At 42.1% G+C, this 23,128-nt stretch overlaps 4 protein-coding genes across 4 annotated transcripts in view; 2 read left to right on the top strand and 2 right to left on the bottom strand.

The window, feature by feature from the left end:
• The window catches only part of T265_07087 (hypothetical protein), a gene marked incomplete at both ends in the record, with an annotated part of 39,696 nt that extends 29,913 nt beyond the window's left edge, over positions 1-9,783 (top strand). The window contains 2 exons of the mRNA XM_009172525.1: positions 4,701-4,975; positions 9,700-9,783. Coding sequence (XP_009170789.1) covers positions 4,701-4,975; positions 9,700-9,783 — 359 coding nt within the window. The remainder of the gene's footprint in view (positions 1-4,700; positions 4,976-9,699) is intronic.
• Positions 9,784-11,899: 2,116 nt separating this feature from the next.
• On the top strand, positions 11,900-22,285 carry T265_07086 (hypothetical protein; the record flags this gene model as incomplete). Its single annotated transcript, XM_009172524.1, has 2 exons — positions 11,900-11,918; positions 22,077-22,285. The coding sequence occupies 2 exons, from the start codon at positions 11,900-11,902 to the stop codon at positions 22,283-22,285; spliced, it is 228 nt and encodes a 75-aa protein (XP_009170788.1).
• T265_07085 (hypothetical protein) lies at positions 12,687-13,037 on the bottom strand (the record flags this gene model as incomplete). The annotated part of the gene is made up of 2 exons (XM_009172523.1): positions 12,687-12,913; positions 12,947-13,037. 2 exons carry the CDS (start codon positions 13,035-13,037, stop codon positions 12,687-12,689), a joined length of 318 nt encoding a protein of 105 aa, XP_009170787.1.
• T265_07084 (hypothetical protein) lies at positions 14,129-20,565 on the bottom strand (the record flags this gene model as incomplete). The annotated part of the gene is given in 6 exon segments (XM_009172522.1): positions 14,129-14,305; positions 16,632-16,706; positions 19,953-20,212; positions 20,224-20,318; positions 20,350-20,474; positions 20,512-20,565. The coding sequence occupies 6 exon segments, from the start codon at positions 20,563-20,565 to the stop codon at positions 14,129-14,131; spliced, it is 786 nt and encodes a 261-aa protein (XP_009170786.1).
• Positions 22,286-23,128: the final 843 nt, after the last annotated feature.

Genomic DNA, 23,128 nt, shown 5'->3' with positions numbered 1-23,128 from the left:
AAGAAACCGGTCGTAGGCTATCGAAGAATTTTCAGCAACCTTATGAGTAGTGCATTACGAATATACCAGCCTCTTTAATGCGTTAAAAAATCAGCATTAATCAAGACTCATCTCATCTCAGCTGAAGGCAACACAGTAGTTTTGTATGCCATGTCAACCAAGTAAAAAGAAGTTCGTCATACTGAATTTTGCTGCACGTGGACCTCTTCTCAATCAATATGCAAACCTAACAGTGTCTTCGTTTTATCTCCAGTGAAATGTTATCTTTGAAGTCTTCATGAAAAATAAGAGGCTCCATGCAGTCGGACGTGTTTGTCTGATGAGGCTGTTCTTCGAACGATCCCCTTACAGGGATGGTGATTCAATTCTACTTTTCCGTGTGTGTGCATCTATTGCATCCTGAACACAAAGACAAGCAAGTTCATCAAACTAAAATGCTCATGTAATGATCCCGGTGTCTAAGACGAGATTTATCGGGTTTGTGTCAAGGGCCTTGTTCAGTTAGTGTGTAGAAGCTTCCCGTTTATACAGAAATCAACCTTCATCAGCATACAAAGGAGAGTCTGAAAGGGATGTCATAATTTAAACTTCAGGCCGGCTATTCTACCAAAACCGCACTTGGAGAGTTTTTTGTAATGCAAAATCCTGCCCAAAAACATGTGCACGTTAATTAATTTCCATCTAATCCCATTGTTTATTGGGATTTAAGTATAATCTTAAGATAAAGCAAAAAAACACGATTCTGGTTAATCCTCCTGCTGACTTGGTCAAGGGAGGGTATCCAGGTTTTGTTGCAGCGGAATACCGGCAATGGTCTGAAGATGATTTTGATGCTGACTTTTTGCACAGGAACTTATACGAGCGTCGGTCAGAAATGCACAATCGTTCACCGGCTCAGTAACTGCTAATCAGCTAGTCCGAGTTTGGCGTTGCGAGATGACTCACATGCGAGATGAGTGAATGTTAAGAGCTCAAATTTCATGACAGGGAAGTCGGTGGTTCGGTCTTGAATCCCACGCCTCGACTTACCGTGTCTAGACTTGGGCAACCTTGCACTATCCCATTCCTCGTGCTTCATTCTGGTGGCACGGAAGTAAGGCACCGATAGGCCTATGATACCTCCACATTTGTAATTACTGGTGAAAAGAAGAATGCCTTCGGTGCGGAGTTATTAATTAGAAAATACCAACTGAACAGTTTCAGACAATTGAACAGGGAAGCGAAATTCTCATATACATCTTGTTTACAAAAACCGAATATCCATTTTCTCCTTGAACGCGTCTCACTGAAATTTCCTGAATATTCATTGACTTATTACAATGGAAGCAAATGCCACAAAGCGACTTCACAAATTCCGTGATAGATATCATTTTTCGAGAGACGCTACGTGGATTTACGAAAAAACACCACTCGCTGCCTCATCAGTAGTATCCACCGTCACACCGGTATGGAGTATTCCCAGTCCTATCAGACACAGTTCCACCCACATTAACCTCCATGTTATATCTGGTTGTGAGTCGAGTGGCAGATCAACATTTCCGAATAAACTTGCAAACGTACCATCGGCCCCCTGAAACGTTCTGTCTACCATACGAACACGTGGGATCGTCGACATTTACCATTCTCTAGTCACATTCCATTAGCTCACGAGCTCAAGCAGGCAAATGCAGTATTACAGGGAACAAGGTGATTATTCGACTTCAGTCAACTCAGGTGACAGGATAAAACATTGGAGAACACAAAATAACGGTTACTAGAGTGCCTCATTGGAATTCCCAGTAGTGCAGGAGCACACACAAACCTTCTTCATTCACCCAACCGAGAGGATAAATAACTGCCCCTTTAGCGAAATACCCCCATTTGCATACTAACTTGGTTCTGACGTAAGACACACCTGAAACTCAGCTGCATCTCTCGTTTATGTCTATTTTAAGCACTTGAACGCGCTGCACCAGGCCGCCTCATGTTTCAGTTGCTACGATATTTGAGATATCGCGATACATGTATAGAGGTAGCACATTACTCATAAGGTTGTTGGAAATCCTTCGGTTTCGCCCTTCTTAAGGCTCATCAGGTAGGCACAGTCCCCAAGTTTTCGTCAACCTTGAGTTCTACCTGAACTCAAATTGCAAGAAATTAGCAAATTATACTCATTTGCTCTCCAAGTTGTTCTTGACGGTAGACTCACCTAGAAGTAATCTGAATCACTCGTTTATGATGTTCCGTTATTCGAACGGCAACCACGTTAACACCGACACGTCTGCTTTAAAACGTGTTCAAATGTGTTTGACCTATCTAAGTACCATACTTACCATCAGATTGTTTGCCTGCTTCAGGGTGCACCTAGTGTGTTTAGCCTATCTGTCTTTCAGGTAGTGTACAGGCTCTTCTGCAGCTGTGGATGTGCTGGCTTCGACAGGGTAGAAGGATTTCTAGCGGAAAGTGTTTCAGAACAAACTCCAAAGTATGTAAGCTATATGTTTTCAGGATGATCGCCAGGTCAGGTTTCAAGCCACAGTAACCAGATGTTTGTTAGATATCGACCATTGGACTGACTCGGTCAGCTCCCCCGGAACTCAGTGCGCAAATCGAACCTCAAGGTTTTAACGATAAGCGAGACCATGTTGATCAAATCAAACTAGCCTACGCTCTGTGCACGGGTACAGTCGAAGCAAGGCAATGGATATCCTAAGTATCACCTCTCAGGGATTCTAATTAAAGTATCACTACTTTCATGTTTTACAGCTGCTAGTAAATGGAGCAAAAATGGCTAACATTTTGTGATATGTTTTTTCTGTTAGCTCTGAATAAAAGATGCAATGTTACAATTTCGTTTGTTTATTCGGTTTCCTCATGGATCTTGATTGACACAGCAACGCAACTTCAAAATGGACAATGGAAAGAAAGCCATCTGTTAGGAAAATGTTCCAGGTTTCATTTGAAACTGCGGGTAGTCCCTATTTCCCACCCTAATTCGTTCCGTGACGCAATCCGCAATCCATTTTTGAGGTTTATTGGTGTTACTTTTAGTCACAGCCTCTGAAAGTCTTTGGTCGAGGGATATTGCGTTCTTTGATAGTATAAGGTTTGAAACTTCGAAGTGAAGTCACTCTATGCCGAAAAGTTGGGAAGCATTATAAAGCTGTTTTACCCTCATTAGGGATCCTGCGTATGCCAAGAATTTCCAGGAGGATTTGAACCAGCAGCCTTAGGGCTCACACTGCTGATGACTTCCAGTATAGATGAAACTATTGTGCAGTGCTTCTCAGCTCTTCAGTGTAGGCTGATTTCACTTTACGGGGAGATTTAGCCATTGAAATACCATCTCTTCGCTGGAGTTATCTGAGAGATCAACCATCGCATCACGATCAACACTAGGTTGCTTTGTTTTGACTAGTTGCAAGTTGCTGGTGCTAGCGCTTAGATCGTTCCGTTCCAGCTCATTTTGAAAAACCAGTTATTCAAGTTTTAATATTGATTTCTTGTCCAGCATTTCATAAACTCAGTTGTAAATGGGTTTTTCATTCCACTGATCTGGCCTGCGGGACGAGTGTGGTAACCCTAACCACCTGAATAAACTGGATTCAGTCTATACACTCATCTGCAAACTAATTTGGTTCTTTCGAGAGACTCACCTTTAGCCCAGCTGAATCTCTCGTTTATGATGTTCTCAGGCAACTGAATGTGCTGAACCAGGGCGCCTCATGTTTCAGTCTCCACGATATTCGAAATATCGCGATACACGTATATTTGTCATGTGCTACTNCAAGAAGGGCGAAACCGGTCGTGGGCTGTCGACGGATTTTCAGCAACTTTATGAGTAGTACATTACAAATATACATGGATTCAGTATACGTTTTATGCTCGAACAAACAAGCGTATGCATGATTTAGCCACGCCCGATTGGTGCTATTGTTATACCAAGAAAAGGAAACATAGCAGGACTTCCCGGACAGGTAACGCCGTACATAGTCGATATCGCCCAAATACGGTCGTTACAGTGATTTCTGCCCAGTAAAATAGAAGTAAGCGAAAAGTTTACGACCGCGCCTGTCAGTGATCCATGCGGCCAGATTTATCGCCCATGAGAAGAGGTCCACATGCAGCAAAATTCAGTATGACGAACTTCTTTTTACTTGGTTGACATGGCATACAAAACTACTGTGTTGCCTTCAGCTGAGATCTTTGGAGTCTTGATTAATGCTGATTTTTTAACGCATTAAAGAGGCTGGTATATTCGTAATGCACTACTCATAAGGTTGCTGAAAATTCTTCGATAGCCTACGACCGGTTTCTTCTTTCTTGGGGCTCATCAGGTAGACGCAGTCTCCGAGTTTCCGTCAACCTTATGTTAGTATATTCCAGATTCATTCGACTTCACACATCCGTTCGGCGCCTACACAGGTTATCTCAAACTACCAATCATCATTAAGATTTAGACCAACAAGTTTGACGGGAAGGCCGTTTGTCTAAGGGCTCCATACAGTGGCACCGAGGGAATTCGCCAGATTCCGGAGATGCATCCTTTGGTTTTTCTGCTTTACGCCACGCTGCATGTGCGTTTTGTTGGAACATTTAGGTATTTTCGAAACGTTTTGACGAAATAAAATATAACTGAAGGTTTTCAGGTGAACGATTTAGAGAAAATGTTACCAGCCATTTTCGGAGGGAAACACATGTGATTCCAATTCTGCTTTCAGGCAGTAAGTTCTTGTGCTTGTCTGTTCCAATTCGTTTAGCCACCATACATGGTGTATTGGCCATCGGATCACCAGAACAAATTTTTAGGGTGCTGCTTCACACAGGGACATCTACCACATGGGTCACGTCAGTGGATTCTGATATTCCATCCCGGAACTATCGTAGTACATTCAATCCAAAAGGATCGCTTACAGGAAGGTCCATAATGTCTTTTTTCGAAGAGGCATATGGCCCATGTAGAATATCTGGGACCATCTATGTGGACAATATGAAGGTGGGTCAAACACATTCACCGCCATTTACAAATAAATAACAGATAGGTAAACTACAACTGAAACAGGTACAGTTCGGTGTGGTTTCCACTGTTATTAATTCTGAAGTCCTTACTCATGCCGTGGACGGCTTCATTGGACTAGGACCCGGAGGTTCCAACTTATACTTCGAGCAGACATTCATGGGCTATATGGCCAAACAGAAAATCATTCAACACCAGAAGTTTGGATTTATATTTGAAAAGTCAGTTGTTTCCTTTTTTGGGGTTTTGCATACGACAATTACCTGCACAAGTACCACAGCAGATGAAGTCCGCATCATGTATGCCCATAGTTAACCAAGCATTATGTATGAAGAATTCGTATTTCCTAGACCTAACACTAACCACAATGTTGCTGAAATTCCTCTTAATTATTCTGGGTTTTCCGCCTCTTTGAATTGGAATTTGGGTCTTTTGATTGTAACGTTTTCTTTCGCTTCTGAATCGCCGTTTGGACAAATCTCTTATCCTTCCCTTTTTTGTGCTCACGTCCCAATCTGCCTAGAGAGTTTGCTCTCCAGTTGCATCTCTGGTTTCTAGTGGTGGATGTATCTGTTCGTTGTATGTTCGTGCTGAGTTGCTTTATGACTTCTGGTCCTAGTGTCCTCCCGCAAGCTGCTCTATGCTCGTTAGCTATTCTCTCGTATTTTTTAATACAGATTTGAGCGTCTGCAATCATGAGTCTAATCATTAGTTGCCTATGATCCTTTATATTACGTTATTCTTCACCATTGGATCTAAATTTCCTTCTGGGTTCGATATTGTCTTTAGCAAATTTTTCGCGGGTTTTTAAGCCACCGTTTTGTTGTGTTGTCGTGACAGCCTTGCGGTCATTTCGGTGGTGTTCCTGACATAAGTGAGTGTGTCTCCTTTGCTTCTATTCTAGTCCACCAGCTGTTTCAATCAGTTCTTTTGGCACAACCATGCAGATGGCAAAAGGAAGCAGGGAAGGTCAAACAAGGCAGCGAATAATGAAAGTAATTACTAACAAATTCATCTGCGCCGGTCATCGCCACTCCCTGAAAAGGGATGTTAAGTTATGATAAATGAATAGTTAGAAACATCGACAAAAAAACACACTGGCACACTCAATCGCGCGCATGCATTTAGGCTGTTGCCGCCCGGTCTCTCCAACAAAAAATCTACTGTCACCCAGGAATTTACATCTCAGTTCTATCTGCTACCTCCTCCATCGCGTAGCTACTACCCCGATTGCATCAGATTATCGACAAACGCAACTGTGGAAGATATGACCACTGCACATGTACGTTGATTTTTAGCTGAAAAAAATGGTGAAGATGAAGAGGTGTTAAAACCAGTCTGTCGATTGTGGAATTTTGACTGGGCGAGCCAATGCTCAGTCCAAAATTTGCCATTTGCAGGATGATATAAGGCGGGTAAACGCCATCATTTTTGCAGGTTTGTATCGACAGCATACAAACACGGGCTAGACAAAGACCAGTCTAACAGGTAAAGACAGGATGAACTAGGAAGGTAAGTTCTTCATGGAGATGCTGGTCGCTGACGGCTACCCTGATCATTTCTTTAACTATGCAGCACTAATTCTCCTCAACAGAATGCTGGAAGAAGAGAAATGGATGTGCAACTACAGTTCCCACAACTCAGACAGAGGAGGTCAGTTCACAAAGAATTGGACGCAAGTTCAGCTCTTTTTTCAAGACCAGTCTTCAGCGCAACACAACTGCGCCCCATTCAGTTGACTCAATGAATAATTTTTCAAAAGTGCGGTCACATTTCTTCAGAGTTCCCCACTTAACGCGTGATTTGCTAGTATTCATGTAGGCGCGGAGACACTGACGCCTCTCAGAAAGCACGGCAGAACACGCCATATTACGTCCTTCCGCCAGGTTCGAAGGTCCCACGGTAACGACACTTCATCTGTTTCCACGTGCTCACTGTAAATCGGTCACCAGATGTATTAACAAGCTGTATTATGAAACTGTAATCCGAGGGTTTTCTCGTCCACCAGTGTCCTATTAATCTAAGTTTACAGACCAGCTTGTGTGAACTAAATTTTAAGCAACTTTGTCTGTGCAATTGTTCTGATCACTAGCATTAACGTCATCGTCTATCCGTTCGGTTTTTTTACCAATGCCGTTTTGTACATTGCCCGCATGTTTTGAATATTTTGAATTTGTTTTAGATAGGTAAATCCGAGGGTTTTCTCGTCCACCAGTGTCCTATTAATCTAAGTTTACAGACCAGCTTGTGTGAACTAAATTTTTAAGCAGACTTTGTCTGCAATTGTTCTGATCACTAGCATTAACGTCATCGTCTATCCGTTCGGTTTTTTTACCAATCCCGTTTTGTACATTGCCCGCATGTTTTGAATATTTTGAATTTGTTTTAGATAGGTAACAAAAGCTCAGTGATAAAAACACTTCGAGAGTGTGGGCATTTTCCGCTCAAAAGGATTAGAGGGCCACCTAATGCCCGTAGGGCTTCGTTGTTAGCTCTGTATTCGATCATCAGCTCAACGGGACTCAACCCGAGTGGTATACATTTGTCCGTCCATAAATTTTACTTCCGCTGTGTCCCAGCACATGCTTACGCTGCATGGCGTTACTGGCATTAAAATCCACTATACGGCTCCATTTGCTGGGTCTTTCTGACATTCTACACCCGAACCAGCCTCAGCTATTATACTCCCACCTCAATTTCAGAAACGAAACCTTAGTTTATTTAGGCAAAAGCAAGCATACTAAGTAACCTGGTGCAGACATGACACCGTCATCAATTCTCTATTCAGCTGTTCTGCGGGGAGGTTAGTTTAATGGTTTTCTTTCAAGCGTCTGGTCAGTTTCCCAACACTCGACCAAGGGAACAGCTGCACAGCTGCACCTCTCACAACTGCCGAGGAATTATGTCTTGCCACAGTAACTACTGCTTCTGTATGAGTCTTCTCCGACAACCAACGCATGAAGTTGATATCAAACAGTTTTACTCGCTTAGGTTTATCCCCATATGAAAGTCCAAGACATCTTAATCAGCAGTGTTGGCATTAGTCGTGTAAATCCATCAGTTATTTCTGTCTATACTGCCCCCAGTGTCGCAAGTACGATTATCAGCGGTTCTTCTGCACTTGTCTCGTGGGTGGAATGATCCTTCTTGCCTGTCCCGTGGAGAATGCTCCTATCAGATCACTGCAATCGATGATCGGTCCAAAATCAGTCTGAACATCCTTGTCCGCCAGTCACACAGGCCATAAATGTTTCAGACAACCGTTCCGTGCAGAAGAAAGTCCGTCAACTCGACGGAAATTTAAGTGCGAAAATTTGGTTGTGATTAACTACGAACCTAGATAACCCTCTCATTGTTGGTATACAATTTGGAGTCATAAGTCCGTCCTTGCACTAAACACCCATCCTCGGTACCCATCAAGATAAAGGTTTTCGATGCCTCCTGCAGAAAGGTGAGGACCATAATATGGATATTATGTAGGTCATTAGGGGCACGCGATAAAGATTGCGGCAATCCTGAGTACTGTTCATACGGCTAAATTTACATGACGTTCCCTCCGACTGGCTGTGGATAATGCTAGATATAACTACCAACCGACTTCTTTAGCGCTTGCAGTCTATTTCCGTCTCCACTTCCTGAGTGGATTCGTGTGGACGCACGTACTTCAGAATGACTATTCCTCAGCTCGCCACGCCCTGCTTGTTAAAGTTGACGACAAGGAAACCTGTTTTCTGAATGAGACGTTACTGTAAGAAGAGGTGGCAATTTCCATATTGTTGATGGTATTATCGGTATATTATAAACTAGTCGGCGTCTGTCGGACCAAATGTGAGTGTGTGCATGTGTGAATGTGTGCATGGCTCAAAGCTCGTCCCGTGTTTTATTTCAACACTGTGGTCATGTACCACGCAACTGGACTTTTTAGTCGATTTATCGTGCAAGCATGCAATGCTTACGTGAGAAGACCACGTCAGTGGTTAGCTATTTATAGTACCTTCAAAGTTACTTCAAATGTTTATTATAGTTATCAGTGAGAAAAAGAGATGAATACTACGGAGAAGTCGGACTTCGTGAGGGGTAAAGATGTGGGATGAGAATAATCTTATGTCTACTTTAGCAATGCATCAAACATGCTTTCTCAGGGTGTGATCTTTTCAGAATGCGTTTCCGGCAGCGCATAAATTAGCCCCCTGAGGCCATTAACTATTTCGTAGGGACTGACTAATTAGCACAACACCAGGCCATTTCAGATAATGTCCAGTCATTCTTTAATCCTGCATCTCAACCAAATTATTGGTTTCATTTTGGTGACGAAAAATATTTTAATGGAATCAAATCCGTTGTCATTGTCTCGGACTGATACAAGAAGTCAAATGTAGTAGTTGACTGTACATATTGTGTCCGGCTCAGCACGGTCGTCAAGTACAGCAGGGTACGAACCTGTTTCCAAAACCTTCACGTAGGATCAGGTTATAAAGACAAAATCAAAAACGTGCAGCACTGAATGCTCTTTCCTGATTTTGAATGCAACTGACTTCAGTCGTCTGCTAAATAATCAAAAGTATGATGATCGAATAATAAGCTTCAACCGAAATAACTCCATTTACTGATTCACTGATTGGTTGATCGATTTCTTGGTTGGTTGTTTGGTTGATTCCATTCCTCGGACCGACGATTTTTGTTTTTTGATCATATACTTTCAGGGTTTTGAGATGGGAATTCGCAAACTTACAAACTGGAAAGTTTTACTGGCTCAATTTCTGCGCCTGCCCATATTTTTCTCGTGACAGTTCTGGATAGTCAAAAGAACGAAAGTATCTCGAGTACAAGGTAACATAGTTTAGGCCATTGTCAAGGCCCAAGTCTCGCAAGCAGATTTTCATATTGTTCAGATGGTCAACAAACGGTCTGGAAAAATTACATTATTGCACTAAAAGGTTCGAACACTACCGTGACTGTCTACAATAACAATAGAAACCATTGATGAACTGCGATATCTATTTCCATCATCCGGCCTCAAGGAAACAAGTGTGTTCAAAACCAGTAGACACTACCAGTTTATTGATTTCATCCGAAGGTTTGGCATCACGGATAACATTTCCCCTTCACTCCATCCGCAGTCAGATGGTCAGGCTGGGGGCATTGTAGATACTTTCAATTGGGGCGAGATGGCCCAAGTGGTTAGAGCGCGAATTTACTGACCGGAAGGTCCGTGGTTCGAATCCGACCTCCGCCACTCGACTTCCCCTGTCTTGGCTTGGGCAACCTGACAGTATCCCAGCCCTCGTGCTTCCTTCGGGTGGCATGGCAGCAAGGCACCAAAAGGGTGCTACAGCTGAACGCGCCACAACATAAGGGAAAGTAGGAAGGGACCACGGCAGAAATTTCGAACATTTTTCTGTTGAACTACAGAACAACTCCAAACCTACGCTTTCCTGGTAGTTGTTCATCATCAGGAGGTACAATAAACAGATGACCGCTACTTCTGTACAGTTCTATTCTGCCCATATTCACGCATCCTCAATCAGCCACGGGATGTCGACTTTGCGAACTGAAAGCCGTGTACCAGTGATAGACTATCGTTGTGATCGCGGAAGTTTGAGTGTCGGAACGGTCCTTAAAGGAATCGGATGGGTGTACATATCTTCCGGCCAAGGCCATTGCTACCTCAACCTTTTGCTTGAAATCTTCGCTCTGCAAAAACCAGCCGCAAAGCCACTTGAGACAAGCCACTGCCGAAGCAGAGATTCTGGACCGAGCGAGTCATAAAAGAGGCGGAGCCCCTCCATCCTGACCCATGGATCAAGCCATATGTTCGAGGATTTTTGTTGAAAGAAGCCACCAATTTCGCCAAGATTGCTTGATGAAGGCCACCGCGTTTACGGGCCAGAAGATCGTTCAAGCATCCACTCAGCAAGGACTGGTAATGCTTGTGTGCTCAGACATGATTCAGGAGAGGGGCCAATTAACCACTAGAAATTGACCGGAAAGCCTTGACTCTAAGTTAAATGTTTGTCCTAAATACCGTAACGGTGCCTTACATTCGCACTGGTTTTGGGCGATAAAGCTGTTGCATTCTTGTTGGTGGGTCCCACCCATCACTAACATTATGGAAGGTTCGCAGTCGACTACAACAGTTGTCTACATCTCGCTCACGGTATTTGTTGCGGACCTTTGGTATGCATACTCTGAAATGCAGTTGATGCTTTTTGTCGAATAGGCGTCGAAAAAAGTTGTCCACTGCGTGTGTACTAACAGTATCTCCATGACTCAAAAAATTTTCACCTTCCATGCGCTTTTCCGCAAAGGATCTCCGTATGCGAATGTGAAATGAAAGACACGGAGTCCCTCTATGTAAAAATCAGACTGAGTGTAGCCCTCAGCATCCCGCCGGTAAAAATTCAGCTGCTTTAAGGACCTAGAAACCTCGTGCCGGTTGTCCTTTTTACAATTGGTAATTCCGTAGCGACAAAATTTTCTTGTGCCCCAGACGTCAAGTTATACACCTTTCCCTAATTCGATCCATTTACGTCAGATAAACCGCACCTAAAAGTTTATTATGCTACATTCTACAAAGATCACACCTTGTCACACCTCTTTGCAATTTGAATGGGGACCACTGCGCCTGTCGTCCAATCACCGAAAAGCAAAACCTTACACGAAGGCACACCACTGTAGAGAGTGGCACGTCTCGGAACAACAAGCGGTCATCGTCCTTATCAGCAACCCTAGATGTGAGCACCAATGATTCACTGCTGTACAGCCATGTTAATTCATTTTGATAAGGCCTTATATTGGAAATAAGAAAGACATAACCGAGGCGACTAAGGACTGGTTTACAACAAACATCCGAGATGCCGAAACCGACATTCATTCGGGTAATCTGGATAAAAATCTGACTGCATGGAAGCCCCGGACATAGGTTAGTCACCACATCACTCAGTGTCTCCATCCAAGCACTGAGAGGGTTGTGTGAACCTCATCCTGGAAGAAGGGTCCAAACTTTTCGTAACATCCCACATTCCGTTCTATCATTTCAAATTCTGTGCCTCCCTTAGTTTCTGCCACTCCGAATAAGTCACAGAAAGCCGCACTTTTCTCAACAAGCGGTAACTTGGCACGCGCAATACACTGTCCAACTATCGTAGCTTGAAGTGCTGAATGCATTTTTTTGGTAAAGTATCACAGTAAACAGTGAGGCCAACATTTTTGAAAATGAAAACCATCACTGATGATAATTTCTGCCAATATTATTAGTGCATTTACTGTAAGCAGTGGGCTGCAGCACTACCATGGGAAACTTTTCTCTACCGCCCAAGCAAAAACCGATGTCGGATGGTCTGGATGCAGGTTATGAATTTTTTAAATAAAACTATCGTTCAGTAATTAACTGATATTTGCTTTGAGGTTGCACAATCTACCTAACGGTGGATTTTGACTTCCGAATTTTGCAGTAAAATTCTTAGCATCGTGACGTTATTTTTAATAAGAAAAAGTAAGAGTTTATCACGTTTTTCACGTTCAACTGTTTCATTTTCCGAGTTTTTGGGTTCAGCTTTCATAAAAAAGCAGGCATGTGAAAACTATATTTCGTATCGGTACATAGCAAAACGTGCGATATCACAGTATAACCGACACAGATGGAAGATTTCCTCCACATCACCACCTCGACGACTAGTAATTCTTCTATTCAAGTTTGGTCATCTTCTTCATCGGGGGGTTCAAAAGGCATTTCCGTGGGATCTCTGTCCTCATCAGCCTCATGTGCGTCATCTTTATTTGGTTTACCTTCTAATCGCTCGGTTGACTCTACGTCCTCGTCTTCGCGGACTGAATAGGAAGCATTATCTGACTCGTCCTCTCCGTCCCTTTGGTCCTCACTGATCAGAGGTTGCTGCTGTGGTGCGGATTCGGCGTCTACAACCATACGAATACCTTATATATACATACTGTTGGATTGCTCAGCGACAGGTTCAGAAGCACTACTGGGAATCTGAAGATTAGTTATTGCTTGAACTGCTTCTCTCTCGTGAATGCACATCGATGCCATCGGATTAAACACGGCTGTAGAAATTCAAGGCCGTCACACCTTAGTATTCTGAAGCCAGTCAGCACATTCTGGTAGGGATTTTCGTCTGACAGCTCTTGCACCACAGCTATCACCTTCAAGGCGTAACTGTTACTTCTTGCGACATCGAATAAAGAGAACCACTTTATGCCAGAGGTGCAAATCTGGCCATCACCTCCAACGTGTAGTTGGCATCCACTTATTCCTCCTTTCATCGGTGAACAAAGATGTAGTAGATGGAGCTATTCAAATCAGCGCACGTTTAGTGTAATTAAACACTGAACTAAACGGACTGATAACTGATTATCCCGGAGAAATGCAAAACTTGTGTTGAAAAATGCGTTTCAAAACGATCAATAACCGCTCCAAACGGCAACCAAATAAACGGAAAGAAGCAGAAAAGCATTCAATTGGGATAACTCATTTTTAGGACACAAATGCATTGATAAACTGGTACATCTGAGGGAGTAACGTCTTTTTTCAACCAGTGACACTTGTGCTTACGGAACGATTTTGGTGTCAGGAGCTAAAGTAAAAAGGGATATTTGGAAGTTCGGAAGGTTAGGAACATCTGTCTCAGCTCAGCCTCAAACAATGGCATGTGAAAACCATCTTCATCAGTTCTCTAATTCTCAGTCACCCGGAGCATTGACCACTATTTTGAGTGAAAAATGACTGTTATTGTCTTTTTAGAAAACGAGTGAGGCTTCATTATAAGTCTTTATGTCTATCAAATCCGGGTTTGACAGCTAGGTATAAATGTCTAAAAATATGAAAAGGTCTATGACATACGTCGTCCTGTAGAAGTATTCCGATTCAAATGCACAAAATAAATCAAATCAGTTACAGTCTTATAGCTGCTCAGTGGAGCTGTAAATCGAATGGACTTCCTATCCAAATTCGGTTATTCTCTGTATTGATAACGTCAAGTCAGTTATTTCTTTCTCACTACCTGAAGTATGGAGTCACAAAAATGGAGTCATTTTTTGGAAATCATTTTGACGAGTTACATACTCTGATATTTCAGCCTTAATATTGAACTGAAAAGTTTGATTAGTGCATAGTTACTTGCCTGCTTCTTCTAATTTCACACCTGCTTCTGGCTCTGCCTCCGTCTGTGGCCCCGGTTGAGCCTCTGGCTTTGGGACCTTGACCTCCTCAACCAGACGCTCGAGCTTTTGGGCCTTCCATCGTGGGATCAGTTTATCTGCGTCATCCTCTGGCAGTCTCTCTTCGTCTTTCTACGAGAAATAGTGGTATCAAGATGTACCATACTAACTGTGTTTTTGTATTAGTTAAAATAAAGTAAGTACAGTGTAACCTTAAATCATAACATCTCTATAAGATACTGAGAATCAGTTGAGATTCATTGCGTTGGTGCTACCGTATAAGTTCGATAATCAGACACTGTCTCACTTCCAGTATCTCTAAATTTTAACTGCATGAACTTCATTAAATGCGTATTTAAGGCTGGTGTGTTGCACTTCAGAGGGAAGAAATTCTTAGCCATAAATCCCCGAAATCAAAGTAGACACCGACCAAAGGCACTCTTGAATTTTACGATCATATTTTAATCAGAAATACCACTTTAATTGAACACCAACTGTGGTAACGGAAATTGTTGTGTTTTCAGACGTGGCATATCTGCTCTTTGTTGAAGATACCTACACGTTAAAAGTCACAGTGTGTGGTATAAGTTAGACACGAATATGTAAAAGTAAAGCAACGCAATCTTTGAACCGATGCGTATACAAAAATAGTTCTGCCTTGGTAGCCCCCTGACCGTAGTTTCAGAAGATTTTTTGTTTTTAGTGGATCTCTTAAGTAGATGTCTCTAAGCTTGGTAGCCTGATGAAAATGTCATTTAGGACATATGTAGTTTAAAATTTTTCAGTAGTATCGTCTTAGCCGGCATTCTTCAAAATCATGTAAATTCTCGCTGTTTCTAGATGGTAACTTCTGACGAAAATCTACGCAAGAGATAATGGTGTATAGTCATTCAGCGGACATCCCAAAAGAGCAGATCTGACGATAAGTGGGTAATCTTTAATAGCTGCACACCAAAATTCGATCCACCCAAGGTCTAAGAAAGCAAAATGATCGTTGTAACACCCTTTTGGTGTTTAGCTGTCATGCATCTACAGAAAGCAACTAAAAAGCTTTAATTCACAACGTAGATCCTCAGATTTTCATGTACTGCCTGATGTTTCTGTATGGTAATGTGGACTTGTATGGTGTACACTAACTGACTTAGGCTTCACCATGTTAGTAAAAACGCCGAAGGACTCAACAGAAAACAATAAAACCAAATGCCTGTTCAATCTCAGGTTTATCATCGCTATTGTGTGTAGGCCTTGAGAAGTTTTATTTCTGGGATTCTGTATGTTGGGAATAAACTTATCAAATAACAATTTAATCATGAAAAGCGGGTACGGTTTAAAGTAGGTGGAGTGATATCTCTCCAAAAGAACGTTTGTTAAAAGAAAATTTTGGAACAATTTCATTCGGTTTCAGTTTCTTGAACAATGATTACTCTTTAGACCCAACATTCTGTGCAAGGGAACAGCTGACAAGAAGCAAATTTAGTATCGATTTTTCCAACTGCCTGGATAGCGCGTGCGTTGCCCGTCGTTTGCATAAACCAGAACAACCATGATTACGACGATACCCAAGTTAATGGCGGATGTCATTGTATTGAGAACTCGGCAAAGTCAATCCAACTTTACCGTGCCACACTTTCCTGGCTAATGTCAGCAGTTCGTCTCACTCATCAATTAATGGTAAGGACAGCTTGGGTCTTTCTGAACGAAAACCTTATGGCTTCAGTACCAACCAGTGTAAGGAGGAAAGCCCTTCGACGCGAAGTTGTTTATTAACAAACACCAACCAAACAGTTACAAACTTTCGAACAGGGCTGTAAAAGTACACCATTTTTAAAGACTGAACACTCATGCGTCTTCTCTAACTTTCGCGAATGCTCATTGACTATCATACAATTATAAGCGAACGCTGCAAAGCACTTCCGCAAGCTCCGCAATAAGGCTCATCTTCCATTAGATTTGAGGCGGAGCTTCGAGGAAACCACGTACTACTCGCAGGCCTCAGCAGTGGAATCCGCTAATACACCTGCGTCCTTTAACACCAGAAAAACTGAAAAGCGACCTCCACCCTGTGCATTTCCTACACGAGAGAAAGATGTTCGTCAGACAAATAGTCGTTATGCTTTTCCCTAATTATTGTCTAATTAGTCGAGTTTGACAACTCACAGACTGAATGCCCATGAAAGTGATGTAGATTAATGGTTACCACATTCATGCAGTTTTGCGATTCCCAATCATTATCTGGTGTCTCAGTGATAGAAATTTTTCCATGAAGGTCATCATCGTGTCAAGAAAAAAATGACACAAAACAAGTAGGTATGTGATTCCCTAACTAGAAACAACAAGGATCAAAATTACATATCCCCCAAGACGCATTTTTGTCGTCCGATGAATCTCAGCGGGATCACTTTATAATCAGTTGAATTTCTGACTGTTTTACGCCAGTAAATTATAAATAAATACTTACAGCTGGTGTCGCTAAATATTCTCCAGTTTGCTGACATTCCAGTTTAGGAAATACATATCGTCCTCTCCCCATTACCTGGAAAAAAGCAGATAAATAAAAATCTAGACATTGAAGATTTTCTCTCTTTGTGTGCCTTTACGAAAGAATACAGCCTTGTAGTTGTTAACCTAATATTAACAGATACGACTTTTACTAAGCAGTACAAGTTTCTATATGGAGCTTGACTACTTGGTGGGATTCAGGATCTTTGCCTCAATTAGCGATCACTGCGCCTACGGATGCAAACAACCATAATAAAGTAATTTAGAGATTCTAGATAATAATTCTAGATAAAGCATCCATTAGGCCCACCCAAACCGGGCTTGGAAAGCTTGCATTGATAGAGCCATGACCAGGTTATTGCGAGGTACCTTTGTATTCGCACCACTGTCATTTGAACAGCCGCACTTCTGTCAAGACACAGTACTTCCACTTAATTCACAACAAAGCAGATGAGAAGTAGATTTAGATTTCACTTTTATTCGGCTTCATCAATCGTGCACATTATTTCTCATGCTACGTTTAGAGCCTTTGATCTTCCACCAATTTTGTGCAAACCTACGCAGACTTAATGGGCGGTCCTCTCCTCTCATTGCGCCCAACTCCAAGGGAAAAATGTGTAATAGTTGGAGCCACTGCAGTTTGCCACGTGGCTCTAAATAAGTGAATGAAAGGTTGACTCAATAAATTTAATTTAATTTAATTTCGTTCTTAAATGAGCAATAAGTTTTACGTGAAGACTACCTGACTTATTTTTCCACTTTGATGCGGAAATTTATCTCTTTGTGAACTTAAAATTGCAGCTTTTTTAGCAAATAGTGGAGAAATTACTGCTAATTTTAATGACGCTTCATAACCGATGGTTTATTAGATGTATGTCGTCAGATCAGTTTTCAGAGAGTTTTGAAACACACCCAAGGAGATTGCGCTTTGTGTTCTTTGTGGACAATCCAACTTGCACAATCCAATATCAAACGTTTAAATGCTTTAGTTTTCTTGGAGGAATGGGCAATATACTTTAGACAGGTAAAATAGCAAAGAAGACAAATGATAAAGATATGAATTTCGAAAAGCTGTGGTTGGATCAGCTTGCGGTTAGCAGTTTGCCGTTTTCTATATTGAAAACAAGAATCAAAGTAAAACTAAGAGTTTCTTGGTCATACATTACCCGGGATCAAGACAAATCAACGCCAAATTTTGTGCGCGGACAGAAGTAGAGAAAGTTAACTACACTTCAGACGACACGCTATGTCAAAATTCAAAAGCACAATCGCAAGATTATGAATCATCTGTCAATGTTTTGGTAATAACTTTACTCATAGTAAGTAGTTTATTTATTTATGGGTAAGCGTCTCCAAAATTCACTTAATTGAATTAAGCATGTAAGTTCATGGAATATAACTAGATTGACTAGATGTCACATTCATCAGAAACCAAGAGGGCTTCCAGAGGACCATAACTGCGTGCGTGCGTTAACAGCATGCATTACCCACAAGCGCCACGTTTCCTCCGCGAAACGAATCCCCAAGGAGATAAAGCTAGTAAACTGCATAAAACGATCAATCAGAATTAGTTTTTAGTTTCTCTTCTTTCGTAAGTTAGCGTTTTTGTTGGCGCCTTGTGGATCGTTACTGAGTATAATATCCATTCTCTTGCTGATTAGCAAACACCTGATTATTTTTCTTCGGTGTGCATGATCCCTTCATATCCAAATTGCACGACTAATTTTGGGCTCGACTTATATACACGTACTTCCTATTAGAGGTTATCATATATTCAGGCACATTATCTTCACCATCATCATCACCATCTTCATCACAATCATCACCATCATAATCATCATCATCATTGTCAGCTGTAATAACCGCGTACTCGTCGTACAGTGGTTGGAGCTGCCGCAGTTACGTTCACTGATGATTTGGGGGGAAGGTAGCTGCGCATTGCGGGTGAGAGACGATAAACTGATGCATAAATCCAGCATTGTCACTGAGCTGTCAAGTGGGTGATTGGCACGCCAAAATAGGTACACTGCTCTGCAGTACTCATAAAACTTTGATTACATCACCAAAATAACCTAGTTAAAGCAAATTAAGTATTTACACTCACTTGGTTATCCAAGACTTATGGAATCAAAGCCTGATATTCACATAAACAGGAACCTACCTGGAGTGCAAACTAAACATTAGAGCATCTCTTTTTTTACAAGCGTGAACGGACATATCATGGTCTAGACGAAAAACATATATTAGTCAAGCGAGATAGGGCGAAATTCATTTCTAAGTATGTCTGATTCAAAAAAGGAGAAAACGTCCGAAAGTGACCCACCGATTTCCTATAGGGTCTTCCGAGAGAGATCCAAAATGATCCCAGACTACATTTTTCTCCATTATCTTTCATTACAATTCACTCAACAATGAAGAAGACAGAAAAACTTATGACTGGAGAGATACGCCTGCATGGCTAGCTACCACGGCGAATGTGTGCAGCATGTTGATTTCCCAATGCTTCTTCTTCTAGACCCTAGGCTGCTAAATGTCGCAAGCTTAAAAGAGATTGAATTTTGACCTCGAAAACCTGAGAGAATACCGGTCATTGTGATTCCTTCAGGTATGTAATGTCTGTAATCCGTTGTCACATTTACCATTCTTCCTGAACTTAAACCATACTTTGTAACTTTCGTTCACATTGCATCATGACGTTTGTCTTAATGTTACAAATACACAATTTTCCGGCGCGACCTGCTGACTTCTTGCTGAACAAGCGTATTTACGCTCCGTTGAACTGCTTGTTGACTGCTGAACCAGTAGGACTAAATCTCTGTGTTTGTGTCAGCTGTTGAACGTCATGATAAATCCCTGCGATATTTTTTAGCCGTGAATAATCTTCCTACCGTGGAATATATCACGCACGCGGAACCATCTGTGGGAAATTCCGACAAGGGAATATTTCCTCTCACAGCCAGTTACTGCATTTGGATCGGTGTAGTGGACTATTGGATCTACACATTCGTGAGACCCCATTTGGCTATTGATTCTTTTCCTATTGTGATTTTGTGACTTTGTATTGGTTACTTTTGCTTGTTAATTTATCCGAACACGCTGTGGTATAAACTTGGGAATACAAATCACATGACAGTGAATCTACGAGTTATTGAGAATGGCCGGTTTGCAGAAAATAATGCGGTCACTCCCACCTGGGAGGAGAGTCTTTCTGTTATGGAAGATATCATGAGAAATTTATTGAAACATAGAAAAAAGAACAATAGTTTAGACTTAAACCTACCATTCCATCTTTCCAGAATCCAATATATTTATGACTCTCATGAATCAATTCTCCAAAACCATCTATTTTACCCTCTTTCCATGTTCCCTCGTAGCGCAATTTACTGGCGGCGAATGTATAGCTTCCTTGACCATGTCTCAAGTGGTCCCTCCACTCGCCTTCATAAACATCTCCGTTCACGTAGGTGTACTTCCCAACTCCGTTCCTCTGGTTTTCTACCCATAAGCCTAACGTACATTTCGGAGGCTTATTAACAGTAGCTATGACTAACCTTCATAAACAGACCCATCTGGGTAATAAAACGTTCCCTGCCCATGTTTCTTACCATCATAATAAGCACCATCGTACCTTGCCCCGTTTTTGAAACTATAAAATATATAAAAAAATTTATTTCTACCGGTAGATCCCAGGACCATGTCGTTTTCCGTTTTCATACATTCCATCGTACGCGTCCCCATTTGGCAATATAGCTTTTCCATAGCCGTGACGCTCATCACGTTCGTTTCGACCGCCGTCATATTCCTAGTGACCATCCACCTCAGGCTAGTGATAAACTCACTCCCAAATAGACCCCCTCTTCCTCCTCGATATCTTCAGCTTCGTCGTCAGACATTTTACTATTTTCAACTCGTTACAAAAATTACCATGACGACCGTTCGTGTCCAGAAATAATTCAATGTAGATTAACAAATTTGAAGGCCGCAAAGTCAATTTCCGCTGATACATTGGAATCAGTTTGAATTGAATACAGTTTCAGTATTGTCCATTCACATGGATTTTCAAGAATTTTGATGTTCGGGTAAAGCTGTTTTTCGGATTATCGTGCCTAGGGATGCCAGCGTATGCTTTTGGGGTGTCGAGAGCCACCAGGACTGAATCGCTGGAATCCCCCATTCCTGCAATTATGACGCTGCTTCTCGGAAGCAGAGGAAGACTCTCCGACCCCGTATTTTCCCGGAACCGTTTTGGCGTTTATTGATATGTATTTGGTCTCATAAAATTTCCATTTGATGTCTCAATACTGTTGCAAGTATTTTAAGTGGACTTGAGGTCCGGTGTGGGCTTGGAATCCGCATTTTAATCGCTGATACTGGCTTCACCTATTGGGTCCGTGAAGGCTGGGAAATTATGTGGAAAAACTGGTTTCTTCATTTATTTTCTTCTATGTTGGATTTGGAAATAATCTCGAGCTTGCAGGCAGTATAAATGCGCCATCTGTGTCCGCCCAAACTCAAAATGGGACCCTTTCGTGACCTATATAAGATTGAACAGACAAAGCAAAGGGCTTCGTCACAGAAAGTAAGATTTCGTGTTTACGATGGTCAACACATGCTATATCATCGCACGACAAGGTTTAAACAGCAGGGTGTACCTGAATCCTGATAGTGCCGTTGGGTGAATTAGGAGGCTTTTGGACAGAACAACAAAGTTGCCTGTACTTTCAAGTCCTAACATAAGTTAAACGATACAATGCGGTCTTTTGGACGTGCGTAACTCGCACACTCGGGAAAATTAGGGATATTTTGAACTGGTGATACGCCATCAAACTGGATATGGCAATCGCTGTACCATCAGCGTGGGTACCCTCATACATGAACATCTTGGTTCAGTCGTTTGGGGTTGTCATTGTTGTTGTCGCTTGCCAAGGATTCATGAAGGATTCATGTTTAATTGCTGATATTCAAACGAGGTATTAAGACAACCATATCTACGTTGGGGACTCAAAACAGGAAGATATCCCAAAAGGTTTTCTAGAAAGCAATATGATGTGAGTTTGATCGTAGACAAGGTAGACAAAATGGTAGTTGGCATTCAGGTGCAAACAGCAGGTATGTCGTTGATGCGAATGAGTGTAAGCAAATGCGCTAATTTCCGCCTAGCATTGGCTGAATTGTGCGCAACAAAGGTAGCCCAGAGCCTTCAGGGAAAGTAGATCACAGAAAAACGGGAGTGTCTGGTGGTAGTAAGTTTTTGTACGGCAAGACGACCCCAGAAACCCGCACTTACAGCTAAAAAAAATTGGGTTGCTTTGCAAAACGAGTTGCCTCTGACACGTCATACAGGATGTATTCAGTCAGCCTCTATTGGCATTTTTGCTCCACTACCAATCGGTTTTTCCATCAGAAGGAGGACTTCCTGCATATAAGCTACAACCAGGGCAAGCTCAGGTTGGCAAACAGATGTCCGACGAAGGCTGCTTCTATTTTGGTTTCCTTTCCATACATTGCATAAGCAGTTTTCAACTATCTGAAAGCCTTGTCGATCCGAAATTTGCAGACGTCTTCCTCGTTTTCGAAGAGGAGAAAAAGGAGCGCGTGTTTTGTATGAACTGACCAAGGTCATCCCGTCCTTTGCTGTGCACCCAAAATGTGTGAGGTTATAATAAAGTTTATTGCCAGCTGGTAAGTGGCATGGTGTCAGGTATGAATATACCATGAATATAGTATGAGTTTTTTCCTGGTTGCAGGTTATGGAACGAGTGGGCGATAGGGTACAGTCTGAAGCAGGAAGGTAATATTTGCGGGCGTTCCATCGAATAGGGTATGACAGCGCCGAGGTATTATTGCACTGGTACTTCGGTTTCCGGGCAGCCACGTAACGGACGTCATGTATGGGGTGATTGGGATGAGCCATACAATTCTGTGAGCAGCGATGCTTTTGAGCTGGTCAACGGAAACCACAGCGATGGAACGGGGGTGACGTGAGATCGCTGGTTTTTATAGCCTGATTGGGGATTGCCGTGGATGTAGACCACAAACCAGGTGGAGTGGATAACAGCCAAACAGAGCGTTCGAATGTAAAACCGAGGGTGGAAGTTTGGGAAGACGGGAAAATGGGCTGAGATCAATAATGCCCAGTGATCGAAGGGACATCCGATAGGATAGAGTGCAGTACGGGAGAAAAAGCTTAGCGATTACTACAATGAGACTAGTGACAACAGTGATTAAATACGACAGGATGGATGTAGATTCGGTCCTAGTAGACTAACGATCGGGCTTGGTTTGAGTTTGTTAATAGACAATAGAATATTACAAAAGCTCTACAGCGAACCGGCATCCTGATGGAGTATTTCACCTGGAAATGGGTCGGAGGGTATGTGTTCTTGGGCAATGACTTCATAGTCATCACTGTCTGATATATTTGGGTCGCATCATGTGCGGCCGTCTCAGTAACTC

This window comes from Opisthorchis viverrini, assembly GCF_000715545.1.
Source record: "Opisthorchis viverrini unplaced genomic scaffold opera_v5_156, whole genome shotgun sequence".
Taxonomy (NCBI): Eukaryota; Metazoa; Platyhelminthes; class Trematoda; order Opisthorchiida; family Opisthorchiidae; genus Opisthorchis; species Opisthorchis viverrini.
This window is presented reverse-complemented; position numbering and strand designations above follow the sequence as displayed.